Here is a 23,640-nt window from a genome sequence, read left to right on the forward strand (position 1 = left end):
AGACTTCGCCATACTCTTCCATTATAGAGAATAGTCAAAATGTTCTCACCCCTAAAAGAAAAAAATATTACTCAACAGGAAACAAAATTCACCTCAAAGAATCTCCAGTTTTATGTGGTTCTTTTTTAATCCCTATTTGATCACTTAAGAATGACAGTAATAATCGCATTGCCTGTATAATAAAGCTGCTAGGAAGATCAAATAAGGCTCCACATGTGAGAGTGCTATGAAAACTGTAACATATTCTAAGAGGTTTTTTAATGATAAAAATGTATTGAGAAACTCAATTCAGCATGTATTTATGAAGAACACCCTGCTACACATTTGGCATGGGAAACACAGTTCCTAAGTGAACTCTGTGTTTAGAATTAATTACCACTGTGGAGACAGGCATAAATCCATGCCCCTGTTATATAATAAAACATGGTAGACTGTCATTAAGAACCTATGTGGATTTTAAAAGGGGACAGGGAAATAATAAGACATAAAAAGGAGAGATGAATGTAGACATAGACACTTTAATGAAAGGATGGGACTCAGGATGAACTGTGAAGGTTTGACTGGTGTTGGTTAGAGCTGTGCAGAGGAAGTTCACCCCTCTCCCACCCAAGCAAAACAGTGTGGGAGGTCAGAGCCAATGTGGACATAAAATCCACTGTGTATTTAACACTCACAGCACATCTCAATTCACAATAGCCACATTTTAAGTGTTTAATAGCTACATGTGATTAGTGGCTATCATAATAGAGAGAGCTGGGAAATGAATTATAAGTGCTGAGGTAACCCAATATTTTTGCTATTTATAGACATAGAGCTGAGCCCAGCATTACACATTTAAATTTTATTTTATAAGTGGAATTATCTCGCAGTTCATGGGTCACAGAGAGATATAAGACTTAAGCAAGAGCGACTGGAGCTTCCTCTCTGACCTACACACTCCCCAGGCTCATCATGCAGAAATCATCTTGGAATATTAGTAGGCTCAGTTTTTGTGACAGGAGTCGTACCAGTTTATTTCTTAAAAAGGGAAACTATTGGGTTGTCAGAAAAGTCATATTTTTTCTATGTTTTTCGTTGCAAAAATGCGTCATGACTTTTCTAACAACCCAATATTAACCCCAGTTACATCAAACTGCCACTGTAGGTATTTGACAGAGATTGTTTGTATCTTTACAGTTTGGACAAGCTATATTATTTTTTTGCCTCTTAGTTACTTTATCTGTGAAAAGAATATTTAATATTTAACACACTGTCCCCTCTGAGATTCTATACGTTTGGGAAAAGGGTTTCATTATGAGGTACTTAAAAGTTTTAAATTTGACTATCATCTCGCAAAAAAATGTGTGCTCAGAAAATGTTATACCCTTATAAAATAAGATAAAGTACTAAAAAATAAACATTTAAAAAATATCAGTTCATTGTTTCTGTAAGAAACTGAGCTCTTCGGATGACAAGATCCCATATCTAGCTGCCTCTGCAATAAGTGTTTAACTGAATTACAGGAATAGCATGTAAAGAGAACTAGTTAACCCAAGCCTATAAAGTAATATTAACATCATAATATTTAATAAAACAATGAATCAGATAGTATTGTTGAGATAAAGTATAAACAGAAAAATCTAGTTTTGTCTTTGGAATACATATTCTAAAATCTAACAAAAATTCTTAAGTGTATTAGAGCTACAAATCATTAAGAAAACATGATTATCCATAATTTAGAGATGGAGTGAAAAGTAAATATAAAGCAAATGAAATTTAAGATACACGTTTTGCAAATACTATTTTCAAAAAGTATTTGTATAAAAAATAGATTTGAGTAATTTCAAAGAGGAGGCCATTAAAGCCAACTTACTTGTTAGTGTACGAATAAATTCACCTCAGAAACACAGGAGACAGGGATGTTTTCTTATTTTTTTTTAATTTTCAGAATAATAAAGATAGATTTTTACATCTACATAACTTATACAATGTTTTATGACACCCTGCTAAAAGTTTAATTCATTCTGTCCTTTAATATTTGTTGTTTATTCCATTACAGGCATTGTATCAGATTTAGAATTTTAAAGATCACAATGACATGGTCTTTATCCTAATTGAACTTCCAAACATTTTGTGAAAATCACATATTCTAAGATAGTATTCTCAACATTATAGGTTTTACATAGTTCTTTATTATTTCTGTACTTTTTTTATACCTTCCTACAGTTTTAGTGATATTTATTTTGATACAGTGATTGAAGTTAAGGTGATTTCCCCAAATAAAAAAGAAAATGAGATAAAACAAGCGTTCAAACTCCAGATTATCAATCAACTGATTCTCGCTAGGGGTACAGGCCCTGGTTGGTGTTCATGAGGTGAATTAAACCCAGATGCAGGTTTTGAGACTGAGTTTTCTTTTTTCAAATCATTTACTATATTAATGAGAATTCAAGTATGCACCTATCATGTTTTATTTTTTGCCAATAGATGCCAACCTCCAAAATGATACAACCTTTAAACCTTGGTGGTCCAGAATTAGTCACCCACCATCCTGTCAGTCTGATAATACAATTTGATTTGTTAGCTGTATTATTACCTCATGTTGAAGACCCTTTGTACTTTTTTGTGAGATCAACAGCACTAACCAATCATATCATAACCGTCTCTTTTTGGACTTTTTGTACACCTACATTAACTTTCCTTTTTAGAGTATCAATTACCTAAGCGTCCTTCATTCCAATTACCATGGCTATTATTCTACTTTAAAGCATATATTATTGCTAAATTGGTCAGACAGAGGACTTGTAAGGCAGTTAACTTCACCATTTCAGAACCTCTGTAGCATCCAATATCCAATATCAGAAAATCCAAACTTATCCTGGCTTTTTCTACCTAAAACATGGACTCAGCAGCAACTTGGCTTTGTTCAATGTAGACTATCATTAGAGACCAAAGTCTGGATACTAAGAGAGTGTGTATGGGTACAGATGGTAGGTAAAAATACGGCTGCACTTTTACTGTTTTACTTCTCAGGAAGACTGACAGAAGTGCGTGTGTGTGTACACAGACACAGGCCATTTTCTTATTTTAAGGTTAGGAGTACGCAATGATTTTTTAAATTCAACATATTATATTGTTAGCTTTACCTTTATTTTAATATAAGGTTTCATTGACTACAAAGTCCTTCTACTCTGCTGACACTATGTAGGCCCAAACAAGCAGAAAGTCAGAAATTTATGTAATATATATATATATATATATATATATATATGTATATGTATATGTATATAAAAACACTTATAGGCTTCATAAACCAAAGCAATTAGTAGGTAAGGAAACCAAGACGGAAACACAAGTAAATCAATATTAGATGCTAGCATTCAGAGCCTTGATATTGTAGTAAGGTTCTGATTCAGAGGCCTTTAATGCTGCCAGCTGAAGGTAGATTCCAACATTTTTTTGCCTTATGCACACATACTATGGAAACTGCCTATTGTATGGCCATTTATTAGTGGTAGACCATAGAGCAAATTATTTAATTATGGGTTTCTGTTTGTCTGTTTAAAAAAGCAGTAAAAAAACAAGTTCAATGGGGATGTTGTGAGGATATAAGACAATGTATGTAAAGTATTTGCCAAAGTCACTGTCATAGGAAGTACCCAAAAAAGATTAGAAAAATATAATATTAGAATCAAGATGATCTGCATTGTATACATTTGCCTATCAGTGCTTATTCAGTTCTGTAGGCCAAATACTGTACAATAAAAAACTAATTAAAAAAGACAGCACTCTGGAGAGTCGAGTTTACAAATCAGATAATGTGAGGAATGACTGACACGAAGTTGGAATATTAAGCTTAAAAACAAAAAAACAGAGTAGTCAAACCAAGTTTTCTTCATTTATCTAAAGGGTAGCAAATTACTAAATTTACTGATGAGAATATGGAAAAAAAAAGATGAAATAAAACAGCTCAAGTGAATGTTTCTATAAATACAGTTTTATTGGACAGCCACCCCACTGGGTTTATATCTGCTATGGCTGCTTCCAAGCCACAACTGCAGAGCTAAGTTCCAAACGACACAGTCTCTCCTGCTGCAATAGACATGTCTGTGCCCCACCCGCATGTTCACGGTAGAACCTAATGCCAGTGTGATCTTATTAGGAGGCAGGGCCTTTAGGAGGTACTAGGGCTGCAGAGCACTCCTGTGAAGGGGATCAGAGCCATACAAAAGGGACCCAGGAAAGCCCCCTTTTCCTCTGCCATGTTAGAACACAGAAAAAAGGCAGTTTATGAACCGCTGAGTGAGAACAAAACACCAAGTGCTTTGATCTTGGACTTCATAATCTCCAGAACTGTGAGATATAAATTTCTGTTGTTTATCAGCCACCCAGTTTATGATATTCTGTTAAAGCAGGCAAAATGGATTAAGGTAACCACAAAGCCTAAATTATTTATTATATAATATTTATTATATTTATCAAAAGAAAAGTCTGCCCTCCCCAACTAAGATAAACATTTCATAATAAAAATATTTGCAGTATATGGTTAAGTAAAAAAAAAAAAAACAAGACACAAAACTATTGCTGGATGGCATTTCATAAGAGGGGTGTGTGTGTTTATGTGTTTGTATGTGCATGTGTGTGCACATGTGAGTTGAGAAAAGATTTCATATAAATCTTTAATCTAAGTATTAATGAAGACACCCCAGATAAATTTCATCTTGGTTATTTTCTGTGTTTTCCAATTTCTATAATGAATGCATATTAATTCTGATATCAGATTAAAGTGTAACTTTAATAAAAACAACAGAAGGGAAACATTTCTCTGTGTTGCAGAAGAATTTTAACTTTGCATCAAAGTTTTTACAAAAAGGTCAGACGGTAAATATTTTAGGATTTGTGGGTCATATGACCTCTCTCACAACTACTCAACTGTGTCATTACAGTAGGAAGTCACCCATAAACTATACTTAAACTTATACATAAACTATGCTTACGCATGGCTATGTTCCAATAAGACTTCATTTACGAACACTAAAATTTGGATTACATAAAATTTCACATCACAAAATATTCTTTTTCCCCCATAATTTAAAAATGTAAAAACTATCCCCTACTTGTGGGCCATGCACTAGAACTGAGCTCTATCTGGCCTGTGGCTTAGACAAAAATAATAAATAAATGTAGTATTGGAGGAGTTTGAATTTGTCCCGTATTAATTTAAAATTGTAGTACAATTCCATTCAGAATCTCAGCATCTGCCTGCCCTCTTCAATGTCTTTCATTTTATTTTTTGTGAAAAAGCCGTAATGATGAGATATTGTATTCTATTTTCTAACCATTGTCTTTCTGAGTTAGGAATATTACTATGAGGGTTTAATCTAGTTATGTGAGCAAATATAATGTTTGCCACCTAAATCTATACCAAAATAATCCACAGTCCACTGTAAAAGGGTAAGATCTGAAGTCCACGTCTCTTCTTGTTTTAACATGGTGAATATGGGCTGGTATTAAAAAAAAAAATGTTAAGTTCAGCACTCATACATTACGTTATTGCATTGCTGTGATCTTGTAGAGCAGCAGTGCAAAGTGATGAGAGCATGATAAACACCCTCTGTTGCATCTACTCAACTCTGTCACTATAACACAAAAGCAACCACAGGCAATTTGTAAAGAAACGAGTGTGGCTGTGTTCCAACAAAACTATTTATGGACCCAAAATTTGAAATTCATATAATTTTTACATGTCATATATTATTTTCCTTTTGATTATTTTCAACCATTTCAAAATATAAACACTCCTTAGCTCGTGGCCATACACAAACGGGTGTGGGTAGTTTGCTCATCCTTGCGTTGGAGAAAAGAACTAGGGTCACCGAGGATCAGTTGCAGGAAAGTAGAATTGAGGTTAACGTAAGAGAACATTCCTAATATTTAAAAATAGAAACAGCCACTTTGGAAGGTAGCACATGCATTTCATAGAAAATACTGAACCCCAGCTGTCTGGCCATCTGTTAGAAATTATGAAAAAAGGATTTCTGAATTGAAATGATGAGATCTAAAGTTTCTTCCAGGTACCATTTTTACCAATAATTCTTATCTATAATTTACCCCAGTATCAATTTTAGGTTAATGTTAGTAATTGCTTCATATTAGAGACAAAGACAGAGACAGAGAGAGCGAGCCAGAGAGAGACAGAAAGAGACAGAGAGACAGAGAGAGAGGGAGGGAGGGAGGGAGGGAAGGAGGAAGGAAGGAAGAAAGGGAGGAGAAAACTAATATATAATACATAATGGGAGAGGTATATGCAAAAAAAAACCAAAAAACAAAACAACTCTGTGTTAAAGCCAATCGGCCAACCCATTCTCAAAGAAGAGCCCTTGGACCAACATTTTTAAAAAAAGGCAAATAAATGTACATAGATTCTGTTTGAAAATAAAATTTTAATTTTTAAAATTTTGCTGGCTTTTTAGATTAACTAACCAACTACTGACCCCAATTCCATAGCGAGTTTACAATGTAGAGATTTAAAATTGTCATCACCCAGTTTTAATTTTTTACCTCATAAAGTGTGTTGTACGTGGTGACAGTCACAGTGTTTGTATGCAACATCAGCCTTTCTCCAAGAAGAGTGAAAAGACTATGGGTATGCATAATTTCAACTTTTCTCCTGGAGAAAAAGAGGGGGAAAAAAACACACAAAATACCATGAAACACACTGGATTTTCTATTCTCATGATTGAGTTAAGAGAGTACAATCTGTAAGTAGATACACAATCATGTAAACAATTATTTTTAGTAACTTATATATACAAAAAGAAATGTGTACACACACACACATATCACAGCTATCTTCTAAAGTTCTAAAAATACTATTTAAACACTTCTCAAATAAAATATCTGCAAAATAAAATGTCAAATATACAAATTATAAAACATTATATAAATGTTGACAGCTATTATTTTCAAACTTCTAATAACTACATAGGAGTTTATTAGGTTAAGATTATTGGTTTTTCCTAACAGACACCACAGAATTTTTAAATCCTTTCTTTCCAAATTCAGAGTCTATAAAATAGTCTATAAAACACTTTAATATCAAGAATTTAAAATTATGATTAAAAGTGAGGAATCTAGCTTGATGCTGGGATTACACAGCAAAACAATTTAACAGACGTAAAGGGTAATCATTATTGCTTGTATTTGTAGTCTGCCATTGGATGTTAAACCAAACCAAGACAAAACAAAACAAAAAACAATTTTCTACGTATTTGCTGTTAGCTCATTTAACTGCCCCCCTGCCACGAAATCCATAATTAAGATAGAAGGTCCTATTAAGGTCCTCCTAGAACACTTAGCTTTAGCTCAGGGAATTATATACCTCTTGCTCATGTCATTTTCTTAAAAACTAAAATCTGGATCTTACTGGCTCCAGTCCAAGGTATTTCATTTCTTACCTTGATTTTTTTATGGTTCTTTGTTCAGACATGGCAACTATGGCATAAGCTATGTAGTTGCCAAACTCTTGTTCCTTTCTCCCAGAGTCCACAGTTAGACCATAATTCCAGCCTATATTACAGCTAGATATGGCCATTTAGCTAAGTTATAGCCAGTGGAATGTGAGCAGGAAAGTTGGGAACGAATTCTAGTCTTGGTCCATAGAAAAAGCATTCATGTCTGCCTTCCATGTTCTTTCTTCAAGGCAGAAACACAGGAGCCATATGACAGAGACACACAGACACAAGATGGAAGCAGCAGCCTGGGTCTCTGTAGCATAGCTTGGGATAACAAGGACTTCTTTCTGAACGGCATCCATTTGGATTTTATGTGAATAAGAAAAAAATGACTAGTTTGATTAACTGACTAAAATTTCATTGTTTGTCTGCCAAAGTAGCTGCTGTTACCTTAATTAATGCAGAAATAAAAAAAATATGAACCATTTTTCCTGGTACCACTCACCTAGAAATCTTCTCTTCTAACCATCAGCTTTCAAGCTCCACATTACATAACAAAAGGCACAAGACAGCTGTTGCCCACACCCAGTTCCCCTCAGTTCGGGGAGGGAAACAGCCAAATTCCCTACACCCAAGAGAATTCGGGCATTTGTCTTGTGGTTGTGTTTGTAAAACACTTAAAAAATATTTTAAAAGGTCAACTGGTCATTAACAAAGAAAAAAAAATAAATCAGGACGAAAGGATGTTAAGGGGTTATGAAGGGGAAGGCTTTAGTGTCTTCCAAGTCAAGCCACAGCCCAAAAAAAGGAGGCGTGAAACTTTCATTGACTCCCAATGGGAAAAGAATAAATGCCAAAGCATATCCCTTGATATATCTTTCTCATATACAGAGCTCGTAAAAGTTACCGAAATCAGGTTATGTGGAATTTAGAGTAATCTCTTAGCTGCGCCACTACAATTTCAAAAAATTATTGCCAAGACCATAATCTAGGAGCTTACCCCACTATGTTTTTCTCTAGGAGTGTTACAGATTCAGTATTACGTTCATTCAAGTCTGTAAGGCATTTTAAATTGATTTTTATGTGTGGTGTAAGACAGAAGTCCTGATTTAATTTTTCATGTAGGTGTTCAGTTTTCCCATCACCATTTATTGCAGAGCCTATCCTTTCTCCATTGAATATTCTTGGCTCCTGTGTCATAAAATAACTGACCATGTATACATGGGTTATTTCTGGATTCTGTTCTGTTCCACTGATCTATGTGTCTGTTTTTATGCCAATACCACATTGTTTGATTACTGTAGCTTTTTAATATAGTTTGAAATCAGCAAGTACCGTATTTGCCGGCGTATAAGACGATTTTTTGGCCCTGAAAAATATGCCTCCAAGTGGGGGGTCGTCTTATACGCCAGGTACACTTCAGATAGACTGCCTATAGTGCTTGCCCCGTGCCATAGTGGCCTCCCGATGCCCGCCCACTCCATTCCACATACCGTTCATTATAAATTAAAATGTTGAAATCAAATCTGATATTGTTTTACCTTTTATTTGGTGTGTGGAAGGTGTGCGGAAGAGGGGGTAGTCTTATACGGCGAGTATATAACAAACTCTGTATTTTGAGTGGAAATGTTAGGGGGTCGTCTTATATGCCCAGTCGTCTTATACGCCGGCAAATACGGTATGTAGTCTTCAGCTTTGTTCTTTCTCAGAATGCTTTGGTTATTCAAGGGTCTTTTATGATTGCATACAAAATTTTGGGTTTGTTCTATTTCTTTGAAAAGTTACATTGCAATTTTAATATAGATTGCATTAAATCTATGGATCACTTTAGGTAGTATGGGCATTTTAACAATATCAACTCATCTATCTATGAGAACAGAACATCTTTCCATTTATTTGTGACTTCTTCAATATTTTTCCATCAATGTCTTACAGTTTTTCAGTGCACACATCATTCACCTCCTTGGTTAAGTTTATTTATTTTATTCTATGAAAACATTTTTTCTTTCTCCATATCTCCCAACTTCCTTTCCTATTTGTCATCTTTTTCCCTTGGTGCTATATTATATGTAATTTCATCATTTCTATCTTCCAGTTCACCAATTCTTTCTTAAATTTTATTAAACTGTTTTTATCATATCTGTGAAGTTTTTAATTTTAATCACCTATTTATTTCCAAAAGTTACTTTTGATTAATTTTCAAGCTCAATGATTTAATATTTTGTTTCTTAAAAATTATTTCTTCTATTATACTTGATTTTATTTTTGGCATATGAGAATTTCTCTTACTTTTGTGTGCTCAGCTATTCTTCTAAAAGGACTTTTGTTGTATTTTATCCAACATTTCTAAGTTTTTAGTAGTACAAAGTGTTTCAAGATATCTTGTTTTACACATCATTTTATTCCTCCATGAATTCATATCAGTCACACATTCAGTCCCGTTTTCTACAACTTTATCTTTTCTTTCATTTTACATTTTTGGTCCATGCTTTCAGATCTCCCAGCCCACTATTTGAGTAAATTGCAATTGAGTGAAAGGGGCAGAATATCCATGTGATGCTCTATTTGTCTCTCAAATGCTCTTTTAAAAAATAAAATTCAAAGGTTCCACCATAGCTCCCTGCCACTAAATCTATTTCATTAAGTACATGGTTTGAGGATTCCCTCTTATTTCCTATCTCTGGCTGTTGGGCCCCTTTAATGAGTTGTTACTTCATTTTCACACAGTTGAGGTCAGATCTCACTGCTGTAAATTTTACATGATGGGGTCCCTACAGGTGTTTTAAGGCAAAGGACCCTCTAAGTGTGCTGACCTGTAGTATAAAACTTAGCATGCTTTAAGTCCTGGAGCCAGCATCCTAGCACTCCCAAATCATTCTACTCCCCCAAGTTCAAAGACAGGAAAGATTCAGCCCATCATTTCAGGTACCTCTTGGCCTTCTGGTGGTCACTTACACAGAATGTTAACAATGTTAACAATCCTAGGTGGGGGTGGCATGAAAGAAAGGAGGCAAGATGGGAGGGCGAGCTCTCTGAGAGCAAAACACCTCCCAAAATTTGCTGCTTTTTAGTCTTTACCTTAGGCCTCTAACAATTCTTCAGCTGGCTGTGATTCGCAACAGGAGAGAAAATCCCTCACCAGCTATCTTGCTTTCTCTGCTGGTATGCCAACTCAACCCCAAGACTCATTTTTACCCAGATACACATAGCAACCAACATTTGCCTAGAGAACCAAAAAGCTGTAAGTTAAGAGTAGGTGGGAAGGAAGCTTTTTACCAACTGGCACACTCCCAGAATCCGTATCACTACTTTTTGTTAATACACAACTCGCTCTGCCACAAACTTGATTAATTTCAAACAGTCAAAAAAGGAAATACCTAAACCATTAGGTTAAAAAACTGTCACTATATAACAGGCCTATAACTAACAACTATAGAGAGTAGTTGATTCATTTAACAATCAACAGTACATTTTATAGCGTGATTATCTGGGAGAATTCACCCAGAAATCACAGTGTTTGAAGTTAATACTTTAGATAAATATACTTAGTTGAGAATTTTTATTTCCCCAATGAATATTCAATAACATGTGATTTAAGTCTTTATAAGCTAAAATTATCATAGCTGTATTATGATAGGCCATTTGGATATTTGTTTTAATTATTTTTATTTTTCAATTACAGTTGAACAATATTATGCTAATTTCAAGTGTACATAGTGGTTAGACATTCATATAATTTATGAATTGATCCCCCCAATAAGTCTAGTACCCACCTGACACTATATAGTTATTACAATATTACTGACTATTCTGTACACTGTAATTTACAACTTTGTGACTATTTGGTAATTGCGAATTTGTAGTTTTTAATTCCTCACCTTTTTCACCCAATTCCTTAATCCCCTTCCATCTGGCAACCATCCATTTGTTCTCTGTATCTATGAGTTTTTCTGTTTTGTTTCTTCATTTATTTACTTTTTTATTAGAGTCTACATATAAGTAAAAGCATCTAGTACTCATTTGTGTATGTCTGACTTTATTTCATTCAGCATAATACCCTCTTGGTCCATTTATGTTGTCACAAATGGCAAGATTTCATTCGTTTTTATGGCTGAGTAATATTCCACTGTATATATGTACCAACTCTTCTTTATTCATTCATCTATCAATGGACACTTAGCTGGCTACCATATCTTGGTTATTGTTAATACTGAAGTGAACATAGTGGTGCACAGATTTTTCAAATTAATGTATTGGATTTCTTCAGATAAAAACCCAGAAGTGGGATTCCTGGGTCATTATAGTAGTTCTACTTTTAATTTTTGAGAAACCTCCATACTGTTTCGGTAGTGGCTGCATCATTTTACATTCCCACCAATGGTGCATGACGGATCCCTTTTCTCCGTATCACCAATACTTGTTTGTTGATTTATTGATGATGCTCATTTTGACAGGTGTGAGATGATATCTCCTTATGGTTTTAAATTGTATTTCCTTGATGATTAGTTGATTTTGAGCATCTTTTCATGTCCGTTAGCCATCTGTATGTCTCCTTTGGAGAAATGTCTATGCAAGTCTCCTACCCATGTTTTAATTGGATTGTTTCTTTATTTTGGTGTTAAACTGTATGAGTCTTATATATTTTGGATATTATCCCCTTAATGGATATATCATTGGCAAATATCTTCTCCCATTCAGTAGGCTGTCTTTTCATTTTGTTGATGTTTTCCTTCACTGTGCAGAAGCCTTTCAGTTTGATGCAATGCCATTTGTTTATTTTTTCTTTTGCTTCCCTAGACCAAGAAGACATGTCCAAAAATATATTACTACTAACAATGTCAAATAGTTTTTGATAGTTTTGCAATTTTGATCGGGATTACACTGAATCTTTAGATTTTTTGGGGGTAGTATGGCCATTTTAACAATGATAATTCTTCCTCTCCATGAAAACAGCATATGCTTCCATTTATTTTTATCTTCTTCAATTTCTTTCTTTCAGTGTTTTTTTAATTTTACAAGTACAGGTTTTTAACTTCTTGGTTAAATTTATTCCTAGGCATTTTATTTTGTTCATGTAATTGTAAATGAGACTGTTTTCTTAAAATCTCTGAGAGTTTGTTATTGGCATATAAAAATGCAACCAATTTCTGAATATTAATATTGTATCCTGCTACTTTACTGAATTCACTTAGTAGTCCTAACAGGTTTTTGGTGGAATCTTTATGATTCTCTCTATATAGTGTCATGTCATCCACAAATAATGGCTATTTAACTTCTTCCTTTCCAATTAGATGATATTTCTTTTTCTTTTTTGATTGCTGCACAAAGTAGTGAACATCCTTTTCCTGTTCCTGATCTTAAAGCAAAAGTTTTCAACTTTTCACCACTGAGTATGATTTTTAGCTGCGGGTTTGTCATATAAGGCCTTTATTATGGTGAGGTATTTTTCCTCCATCCCCACATTTCTGAGAGCTTTTATCATAAATAGATGCTGGATTCTGTAAAATGTTTTCTTCTGCATCTATTGCCATGATATGATTTTTACATTTAATTTTGTTTATGTGATATATCACATTGAGCACTGCATCCCGGGAATAAACCCCATTTGATCATGGTGTATAATCTTTTTAATGTATTGCTGAATTCAGATTGCTAATATCTTTTTGATGATTTTTACATTTACATTCATCCAGTATATTGGCCTATAATTTTACTTTTTTTTTTTTTCCACTGTTTTTCTCTGGTTTCAGAATCAGGGTAATGCTGGTCCCGTGAAATGAGTTTGGGAGCATTCCTTCCTCTTCAATTTTTGAACAGTTTTAGAAGGACGTTCTTTGAATGTTTGGTAAAATTTGCTTTTGTTTGTTGGGATTACTAACTCAATTTTGTCAGTACTGATTGATCTGTTCAGAATTTGTTTCTTTCTGATTCAGCATTGAAAAATTGTATGTTTCTACAAATTTATCCATTTCTTCCGTATCATCCAATTTGCTGGCATATAATTCTTCATAGTATTTCCTTATAATCCTTTGTATTTCTATGGTATCAGTTGTCACTTCTGTTTCATTTCTAATTTTATTTATTTGGACCTTCTCTCTATATTTCTTGATGAGTCTGGATAAAAGATTATCAATTTTGTTTATCTTTTCAGAGAACCATGTCTTACCTTCATGACCTTTTCTATTTTTTCTTTTTTTAGAATCTATTTTGCTTATTTCTGCTTTGACCTTCACTATTTCATTTCTTCTACTCACTTTGGGCTTTGTTTGTTCTTTGTTTTCTAGTTTTATTAGTTGTAAAGTTAGATTATTTACTTCAAATTTTTCTTGTTTGTTGAGGTAGGTCTGTATTGCTATAAATTTCCATCTTAGAACCGCTGTGGCTTCCCTCACAGATTTTGGTTCATTGTGTTTTCATTTTCATTTTTCTCATTGTATCTTTAATTTCTTCCTTGATATCACTGTTAACCATTCATTGTTTAGTAAGTTGTTACTTAACCTCCAAGTATTTGTATATTTTTCAGTTTTCTTCTTGTAATTGATTTCTAGTTTCATACCATTGTGATCAGAGAAAATCACTGATAGGATTTCAATCTTTTTAAATTTATTGAGGCTTGTTTTGTCACCTAACATGTGGTCTATCCTGGAAAAAATGTTCTTGTATACTTAAAAAGAAAGCAGATTGAACTGCTATCAGGTTAAATGTCCTGAAATATATCAATTAAGTCCAACAATTCTAATGTGTAATTTAAGGCCACTGTTTCATTTTTTATTTTCTGTCTAGATGGTCTATCCACTAATGACAAAGGGGTGTTAAACTCCTATCATATGACTGTATTATTGTCTCTCTCTCCCTTTATGTCAGTTAATATTTGCTATACATATTTAGGCGTTCCTAACTGGATGCACAAATGTTAACAAGAGTTATATGCTCTTGTAGGAATTATCCCTTTATTACTACAAAATGATCTTCGCCTCTTGCTACAGCCATTGTTTTACGTCTATTTTGTCTGATACAAGGATTGCTACCCCAGCCTTATTTTCATTTACATTTGGATGAAGCATCTTTTTCCATCTCTCTACTTTCAATCTGTGATTGTCTTTTGATCTCAATGGATCTCCTGTAGTCAGCATGTGCACAGGTTTTGTTTTCAATCCATTCACTTACCCTGTCTCTCTTGATTGGAGCATTTACTCCACTTACATTTAAAGTAAATATTGATAGGTATATAGTCATTGCCATTTTATTAACTGTTTTCTAATGTTTTTGTAGTTCTCTGTTCCTTATTCTCTTGGTCTCTTCTCTTGTCTGTTGATGATTTTCTATAGTTTTATGCTTGTGTTTCTTTTTTTTCTTTGTTTCCTGTATATCTCTTATAGGTTGTTGGTTTGTGGTCACCATGTTCTTCATGTATACCAAGCTATGTTTTCAGCACTCTGTTTCAAGTTGATGTTCACTTAAATTCAAACACATTCTAAAATAACTGCAATTTTTCTAAAGCCTCCATGGATTTTTTTTGTCATTGTTTTGAATCTTTTTTGTGTATATGTTTGTGTATATCCCTTAATTGTTGATATTATACGTAACATTCCTACTTTTGTCTTTTAACCTTTGTACTTTATACTTGGTTAATCCCGTTTTTATTTTTATTTTTTAAAGATTTTATTGGGGAATTGGGGGAGGGAAACAGTGTTGAGGATTGGGAAGGGAAACAGCCAACTTGCTGTCCTTCAACCTTAGTTTTTGTGGAGGGCACAGCTAGCTCAGCTCCAAGTCCAGTCGCCATCAGGCCACCCATCAGCAGCTAGCGGCCGCTCAGTTCAAGGTGTCGTGTATAATCTTAGCTGCAGGTGGGCATAGCTTACCATCCCATGCAGGAGTCGAACCGGCAACCTCGTTGTTAGGAGCACGTGCTCTCACCAGCTGAGCCATCCTGCCACCTGTTGGCAGCTCAGTGTCAGCTCAGCTCAGGCACAGCTCACTGGGTCGTGTAGGATTCAAACTGGTGACCTTGTTGTTCAGAGCTCGCACTCTTAACCAACTGAGCCACTCAGCCAGCCCCTCCCGTTTTTATTAAGTGTTTGCCTTCAGTGAGAATTGTTTTTCCTTCCTATATATTGTTACTCATATTTTGGACCTTTCTATAATACTTAATAAAATCCTTTAACATTTCTTGTAATACTGGTTTAGTGGTAAAAAAAAAAACACTTCCTTAGCTTTTTCTTTTCTGGGAAACTATCTCACCTTCAATTCCAAATGATAACTTTGCTTGGTAGAATAGTCTTGGTTGTAGGTCCTTGCTTTTCATCAGTTTGAATATTTCCTGCCAGTCCTTTCTGGTCTGCAAAGTTTCTGCTGCGGAATCAGCTGATAATCTTATAGTAACTCCTTTGTATGTAACTAAGTGCTTTTCTCTTGTTATTTTTAAGATTCTCTGTCTTTAACCTTTGTATTTTAACTATGATGTGTCTTGACGTGGGCCTATTTGGGTTCATCTTGTTTGGGACGCTGTGCCTCCTGGACTTGTATGTCTATTTCCTTTTCCAGGTTAGGGAAGTTTTCAGTCATTATTTCTTCAAATACATTCTCAATCCCTTGTTCTCTCTCTTTCTTCTGGTACACCATGAAGTGAATGCTGATATGCTTGATGTCTCAGAGATCTCTTAAACTATCCTCATTTTCTTAATTCTTTTTCTTTTCACTTTTCTAATTGGGTGTCTTCCACCACCCTGTCTACCAGATTGCTGATTTGATCCTCTGCTTCATCAAATCTCCTGTTGATTTTTTTCTAATATACTCTTCATTTCTGACGTTATTTTTTATGGTTTCAATTTCTGTCAGTTGTCAGTGTTTTCATATATCTTTACAACCAGTGTTTTAAACTCTACATTTGGAAGATTGCTTGCCTCCATTTTGTTTAGATCTTCTTCTCGAGTATTGTCCTGTTCTTTCATTTGGGTTGCATTTGTCTCCTCATTTTGGCTGCTTCCCTGTGTTTGTTTCTATATATTAGGTAGACCTCCTACATCTCCCAGTCTTGACAGGGTGGCCTATGTCATAGGTTTCCTATAGGGCCAAGTGACACAGTATCTCTCTCAACCGAGATGGGTGCTCCAGGGGTGTCCCTTGTGTGGGTTTTGTGTGCTCTTCTATTGTAGTTGAGCCTGGATTGCTGTTGACATGTCAGTGCTTGGGAGTGCCCTCAGGCTGACTGGCTGTGAGGGCTAGCCATGACTACAGCAGATGAGCTGTTGTGCAGGGGCTAACCCTACAGAGCAAGAGTCGCTTTGGCAGACAGTTACTTTGCCAGCCATGTACACCAATTGTGGAGCTGTTTGGATGGTCCTGTGGTGTTGTCTGAAGCCAGCCACTGGGTATACTGGTTGTAAAGCCTCTGGGAGGGGCTCCAGTGCAGGCCAAGGTCATCCACCACTTGTGCCCAGATTGGCACGACTTGGTAGGAGCTCCGAAACGATCTACAGTTGGTTGCCACTTGTGCAAGGCTTGGAGGTGCTTCTGAGAGGCTATGCTGTGAACCAAGGCAGGCTGCCACTAGTATGGAGCTAGGGTCCTTTGGTGAGTACCACTATATGAGCTGAGGCTAGCCACCACTTGTGCTAAGCTTGTCACAGCTTAGCTGAAACTACGTTCCAAGCCAAGGCTTGCTGTCGCTTGAGGCCACCACACAATTTGAGACCAGTTTGTAACTGTACCAGGCTTGGGGCCACTTAGTAAGAGGCACAGGAAGGCAGTGTCGAGGCTCCTCAAAAAATTAAGAATAGAATTACCATATGACCCAGCAATCACTCTCCTAGGTATATACCCAAAAAATCTGAAAACATTTATCTGTAAAGATATATAAGTTCCGATGTTCACTGCAGCTTTATTTACGTGGCCAAGATATGAAAACAACCGAAGTATTCTTTGTTAGATGATTGGATACAGAAGATGTGGTATATATACACAATGGAATACTACTCTGCTATAAGAAAAGATGAAATAGTGCCATTTGCAACAACATGGATGGATTTTGAGATTATTATGCTAAGCGAAATAAGTCACAGAGAAAAAGTCAAGAACCATATGATTTCACTGATATGTGGGATATAAAACTGAAAGCAACAAAGGAACAAGACAAACAAAGAAACAAAAACCCACAGACACAGACAAAAGTTTAGGGGTTACCAGAGGGTAAAGGGGAGGTGGTAAAGGGGAGGTTACCAGAGGGTAAACAGGGTCAAATATATGGTGATGGAAGGAGAACTGACTCTGGGCAGTGAACACACAATGTGATATACAGACAATGTATTACAGAATCATACAGTTGAAACCTATGTAATTTCACTAACCATTATCATGCCAATAAATTTTAATTTAAAAAAACAGAGGTACAGGGCACGCAAAGGGCAGCTGCTGCTTCTTTGTGATTTGTGGACTTGTGAGAGATCTTGGCAAATTCTGCAGCATGAGCTGAGGCAGGCGGCATGTGTGGAAAAGTCGTTGGAAAAGGTTCAGCCAGGGCCCACAAGTTGGGTGGGGTGAGGTTTCAGGAAATCATCAGGGCAAGTCAAAAAGTGTCAGCCAGAGTAATGGAAAGCTCACTTCTGGCACCTGTATGCACCTACCAGCTGGGTGGGAGGAGAGTTCAACAAAATAATGGCACCTGCCAGTGCTTTTGCCCGAGAGAGCGCTACTCAACTCTGTTCCTCCAGCCCTCTCACTGAAGTTCGTCAATTTAGTTCCTCCCCATGTGTCTCTGACACTTTTAGAGTTGTATCTTAGAGTAAGAAAGTTTGGAATGAGCCAAAGGTGCATGGGCTCCTCAAGAGGATCGTTTTGGTCTCAGTCTCCAGCAGCCCTCTATCTCATTCGGACACAACCCCCACTGGTTTTCACAGTCAGATGTTATGGGTACTTCTTTTCCCAGTATTCATGTTCTGGGTTGGGGAGCCCCATGTTGGGCTGGGACCACTCACTTGTAAGGGGAGACCTCTGCAGGTTGACATCCCTCCTAATGGTTAACTTCCACATGTGAGTGTAGGACCAGACCATTCCTCTTCTTGTCCCCTCTTACCAGTCTTGAGGCATTTTCTTCTTTTATATCCTAGTTATAGGAATTCTGTTCACCTAATCCTCAGGTGGTTCTAAGTGACTATTGTTCTATAGTTTAGTTGTAATTTTGATGTGTTTGTGGGAGGAGGTGAGCAAAGAGTTTACCTACTCCTCTATTTTGACCAGAAGTCCCCTTTAGCTTTTGCATTTAGGTATTTTGATCATCCATTTGAACCACTTAGAATTCTGTTTTGGAGACAACTGCAATCAGGCCATCTCCCTGAAATAACAGTTTGGTTTTCTACTCAAGCATATATCCAAGTTAGAGTTCTCAATTTTGTATAACTCTTTCTTGTGGAAACTTTTAAGATTTATAGAAAAGTTGAGTAAGTATCACAGAAAGTTCCTAGATAGACTTCATCCAGCCTCCCCATATGTTCACATCTTATCTAATCATGATACATGTGTCAAAACTAAGAAATCAACACAGGTATAATATTATTAACTGAACTACAGACCATTCATATTTCACCAGTTTTCCATCATGTGCTTTTTCTATTTAGGATCCAATCCAGGATATCATCTTTCATTTACTCATCATCTCTGCTTAGACTCCTTTGATCTATAGCAGATTCGCCTTGTTTTTCATGCCCTTTGACAGTGTTGAGGGGTACATGTCAAATGTTTTATAAAATATACCTCAATGTGGAAATGTATGATGCTTTCTCTGGATTAGACTAGGGTTATTTTTTTATGAGAATACCACGGAGGTTAACTACCCTTCTTATCACATCATATCAGGGAGTACATGTTATCAACATGACATATAACTGCTGATGTTAGCCTTATCATTAGTGAAAATTGCTGCCAGGTTTCTTTGGAAAGGAGCCAGTAAGTCCATCCCATGCTCCAGAAAAGGAGATTTAAGTTCCATGTTCAGGCAGAAGGAGCAGCTGCATATATTATTTGGGACAAATATCTCAATTTTAATGTTAGGTAGATGTCAAAACTATCTCTAGTTCAGCTAATAATTAAAGTGTAGGGATTATCTAGCAAACTAGATTATAAACAAAAATTATAAACTAGGTGTTATAAGGAACCAACCCACCAAGACTTCAGTTTAGCTTCATCCTTGGACCCCAGTCAGATTCACTGCCAAACAACTCCTCCATACACAAATAAGATGCTGAGTTTAGGTAATATTTTTTAACAGTTTTAAAGATGATTGATTCTCTTAGGTTTTTAGGTATATAATCAAACTTTCTGTAAATAATGATACCCATTCCCTCTTTATTTCTGTTTCAAGTCTTGAGAAAGTAATGACTAGATTTTCATAGAAATATTTATCTCATTGCTGATATGAATGCTGCTAGTATTCGTATTTATATTTGATGTCAGCTTTTAAAGACAAATATCAAACTAAAGAAATGTTCTGATATTACCAAAACTATGTTAAATTGTATCTATTACCTTTTTTGCTAACTATTCAAATTATCACATAACAATATACTGTGACTCACCACTTTAGATCTACTTTAGCATTTATCCTAAAAAACTCAATGAGGGAAGCAGTATGGTTTTATTCATTTATAGGGTAAAAATTGAGGCTCAATAATGTTTCCATGACCACTGAGAAAATGTTACCTAAGCCAGGTCCAAACCTAAACAGTCCAACTTGACAGCCAGTGAACTACATGTATTTTATTAACCATTATCTATATTAACTATCAAGTTGTATGCTTAAAGTGTTATTTTTCACTATTAGATTTAATTTTATAATCAATCATATTGGCAGGAATCATTTAGACTTAATTTTTTGTGTTGCTAAGTAGTTAAGAAAACAATTTCAGTGTTACTTAAGTCCTCTTACTCTATGATTGCTCTAATCAAGAACAATTCATTTGAACTAATCAGTCATAGATTTTATTCAATCCCACTCCATTAATAATATAAATAGGAAAAATTATTCCAAGATTTTAAGTTTCTTATTGTTTCTAGTATTTGTATTTTAAACAACGTAATTATTGAACAATTGCTTCAACAGGTAACATTCACATGGTTAAAAAATGTAAATGATTCACATCTACCTTTGTTTCCACCAATGTCCCATTAGGAGCCACTGTTCTTAATTTGTTTTTTCTTATGTATTCTACTAGACTTTCTTACTGTAAATACAGGAAGTACTATATTCTTATATTCTCTTTTTTATTCACAAATAGCATCCAATACATACCCATCTACACTATTTGTTTTGGAATCGTTAACAATATAGTTGTAATATTAGTATACAGAGAATTTTCTCATTGTTTTTGTTTTATAACTGCATAGCATTCTATTTAATGAATGAACCATAATTTATTTAACAATTCCTGTACTAATATTAATGTAAGATTTCTCCTAACCTTGACGATTTAAAACAACAAAATAAATAACTCTTAATAGCTATCATTTCACATGTGCACAAGTGATGAATACTGGATTAAAAAGCATATGTATTTGTAATTTTCATAGACAGTGATCAAAATTAATAAACTGCACTACACAGGGTATTATACTAAATCATGCTCCAGTTAGCAATGTGTGAGAATACTGCTTCCTCCATAACCTTACTAATAAAATAAAGATGAATATGAATTTTGAGAATCTGTCAAATAATATGTGAAAAATGGTGTCTTACTTTAGTTCTAGATTATATTTCCCTTATCACAAGTAGGATTCAGCACTTTTCAAATCTGTGTGTGCACATGTATTTTCCTCTACTGATCATTCATATATCCTTTGCCTATTTTTTTTACAGGGTTGTCTTACCAATTTCTAGGGAAAGTGTTGCAGTTATAAGACTTCTTTAATTCCTCTGTTTGTATATTAATTATGGAAATTGCCATTTATTTTATACATTCACATTTTTGCACTTTCTTGAATTGTTTAGTGATGATTTATACATTTCTATCATGATTTTTAAATATCAGCTTTTAAATGAATTTCTGTCCTCTGAATCAGTAATTGCTACTTCTCTTTATTAATTACTTCCATTTATTTGGATATACTTTTTCTAACTTTTACATTTTAATTACTTTTTTCTGTATTTCTTTTCTATTGCTTTATGGCTATGGATATTTCTCTAAGCATTTTTTAAGCTATATACTACAGGTTTTTGGAGGTTTCCTAAAAACTCTATAATTTCAGCATGTACTTTCTCTTTGATACAAAAATGGTTTAATAAATTTTAAATTTCTAGATAGAAGAACCTTTGGTTTCTGACTTTGTTCCTATTTTCTAATTGTATTGCATGTTAGAGAATCTTCTCTGTTTTGTTTCTACATTTTGGAATTTTTCTTTGATGTTTATTACACCATGTCAAATTTTCATAAATCTTCCTTGGACACTTGAAGTTATATTCTTTATTAACAAGATACAGAGGTCAAACTATATTAGTCTGATGTACCTTACTTTTTAAATTACTTTTCCCCCTCAGATTTTATGAACTGAGATCGGTGAAATAAAGTTTGTTTTAATGTTTTAAACTATTACTGATTGCCTATTTCTCCTATACTTTATGTTTCATGGTTTCACATTTTGATATTAGAAAGTATCCGTCTATATATTATTTATTGGTTTTTGTTTTCAATTTTAATTTGTCCAATATTAAGTCATGGTTCCCGCTTTTTTTCATTTTTATTAATGTGGTATACCCTTTATTCATCCGTTTATTTCCAGCCTTTCTAATTTACTTTGTACGTTTCTTGAATATAGAACTGTGATATTTATTTTCCCTTAGACTTACAAAAACTTTCACATTTATTAACATAGCCGATACGTTTGATGTTAGATGTCATAATTTATGTTATACTTCCTGACTTTTATAAATTTTTATAGACTTCTATTACATGTATAGTTCTCAGTTTTATTTGTACATTCTTTAATATTTTGAAAGCATCATAGTCTTCTTAAATTGCTTATCTTTGTTAACTATAAAGGAATAAAAAGTCTCTATATATTTAGAAAGTGTATTTCTCTAATAGAAGCATATTTTCTCTTAATTTTCCTCTCTCCTACCATCAAATTTTAGTCAATTGGCCTATATTTCCAACATTCCATTTGTCAGCTTATGTGGATATCATTTGACTCTTTGAACTTACTCCAGTTTCCATCTTTCCTCAATCCTTTCCCAATTCATTATAATTGTAGCATTTCTATTGGGTATATAAAAAGTAAGTTCTGGACTGGCCCTTGAATTCAAACATTCGTTTCAGTAATAGTTTTACTGTTAAATTAATTCAGAGTTCTCCAGTATTCCTTAAAATGTATTCAGTCATCCTAACTGGCTGAACTTCATTCTCCGGCAATTTTCTCAACAATTACTCAGAAAAACAATTCCTTAAATGGTTAAAAATGTTTGGCAGCACCCTTTTTACTTAAAAGCCACTTTGTCTCCCATTTTCTTCATTTAGCATCTTATAGTCAGTGCTCTACGTTTCCTATATTTAAGGGTGTTATAGAGAAGTCTAAGGCCAGAGTCAGTATTTTTCTGTAATCCTTCTAAACTCTTATATTTTCATCTATATATATTATTGTTTCCAATTTTATCATCTATGCATCTTACTATGCTATCCACACAGTTAATATTCCTTTGAGCTTCTTCTGATTTCATTTTTATTTGTTTGAAAGTTTTTTTCCTTCGGTTTAATTTCCCAAAGTTTTGTTAGCTCATGTTCAACACTTCTATGTTATCTTACCATTCCTTCTAACTTCTTTAAATTCTGTTTTAGTAGTTGTCCTTCATCAGAAGCAATCCATTGATTTCTTATTTTTTTTTAACTTATGGTAAAATTTTTAATCACAATTATGTACTCCATAGCAATATTTTTCCAGGGAGTATTCTTATCTGCCGGTTAGTTTTGTTTACCTTTGCCACTTTTCAATATTTTTAAATGTGTGTGTTTGACAATTTTAAGAGGTTGCGATATGCTAGCATCCCTTATTAATATCTCCTAGTCAATTTATTTTAATTGACCAAAAATAAATGAGCAATCTTTATCTCAATAAAAGTAGATGTTTCTCACTCGCGGTATTCTATCAACTAGTACACTTACAGTTCCTCATATATGCATAACTTTTTTCTACAATCCTGACTATGTTGAACTATTCCCTATAT

General features: G+C 34.5%; 1 protein-coding gene across 1 annotated transcript in view; it reads right to left on the minus strand.

Annotated features, from left to right (window-relative positions):
• Positions 1–23,640, minus strand: part of NBEA (neurobeachin) — a 707,336-nt gene that overhangs the window by 515,367 nt on the left and 168,329 nt on the right. Inside the window, exon 18 of the mRNA XM_019653151.1 lies at positions 6,541–6,649. Within this exon, the coding sequence (XP_019508696.1) occupies positions 6,541–6,649 (109 nt within the window). The remainder of the gene's footprint in view (positions 1–6,540; positions 6,650–23,640) is intronic.

Source organism: Hipposideros armiger, unplaced genomic scaffold, assembly GCF_001890085.2.
Source record: "Hipposideros armiger isolate ML-2016 unplaced genomic scaffold, ASM189008v1 scaffold_198, whole genome shotgun sequence".
In the NCBI taxonomy this organism is placed as follows: Eukaryota; Metazoa; Chordata; class Mammalia; order Chiroptera; family Hipposideridae; genus Hipposideros; species Hipposideros armiger.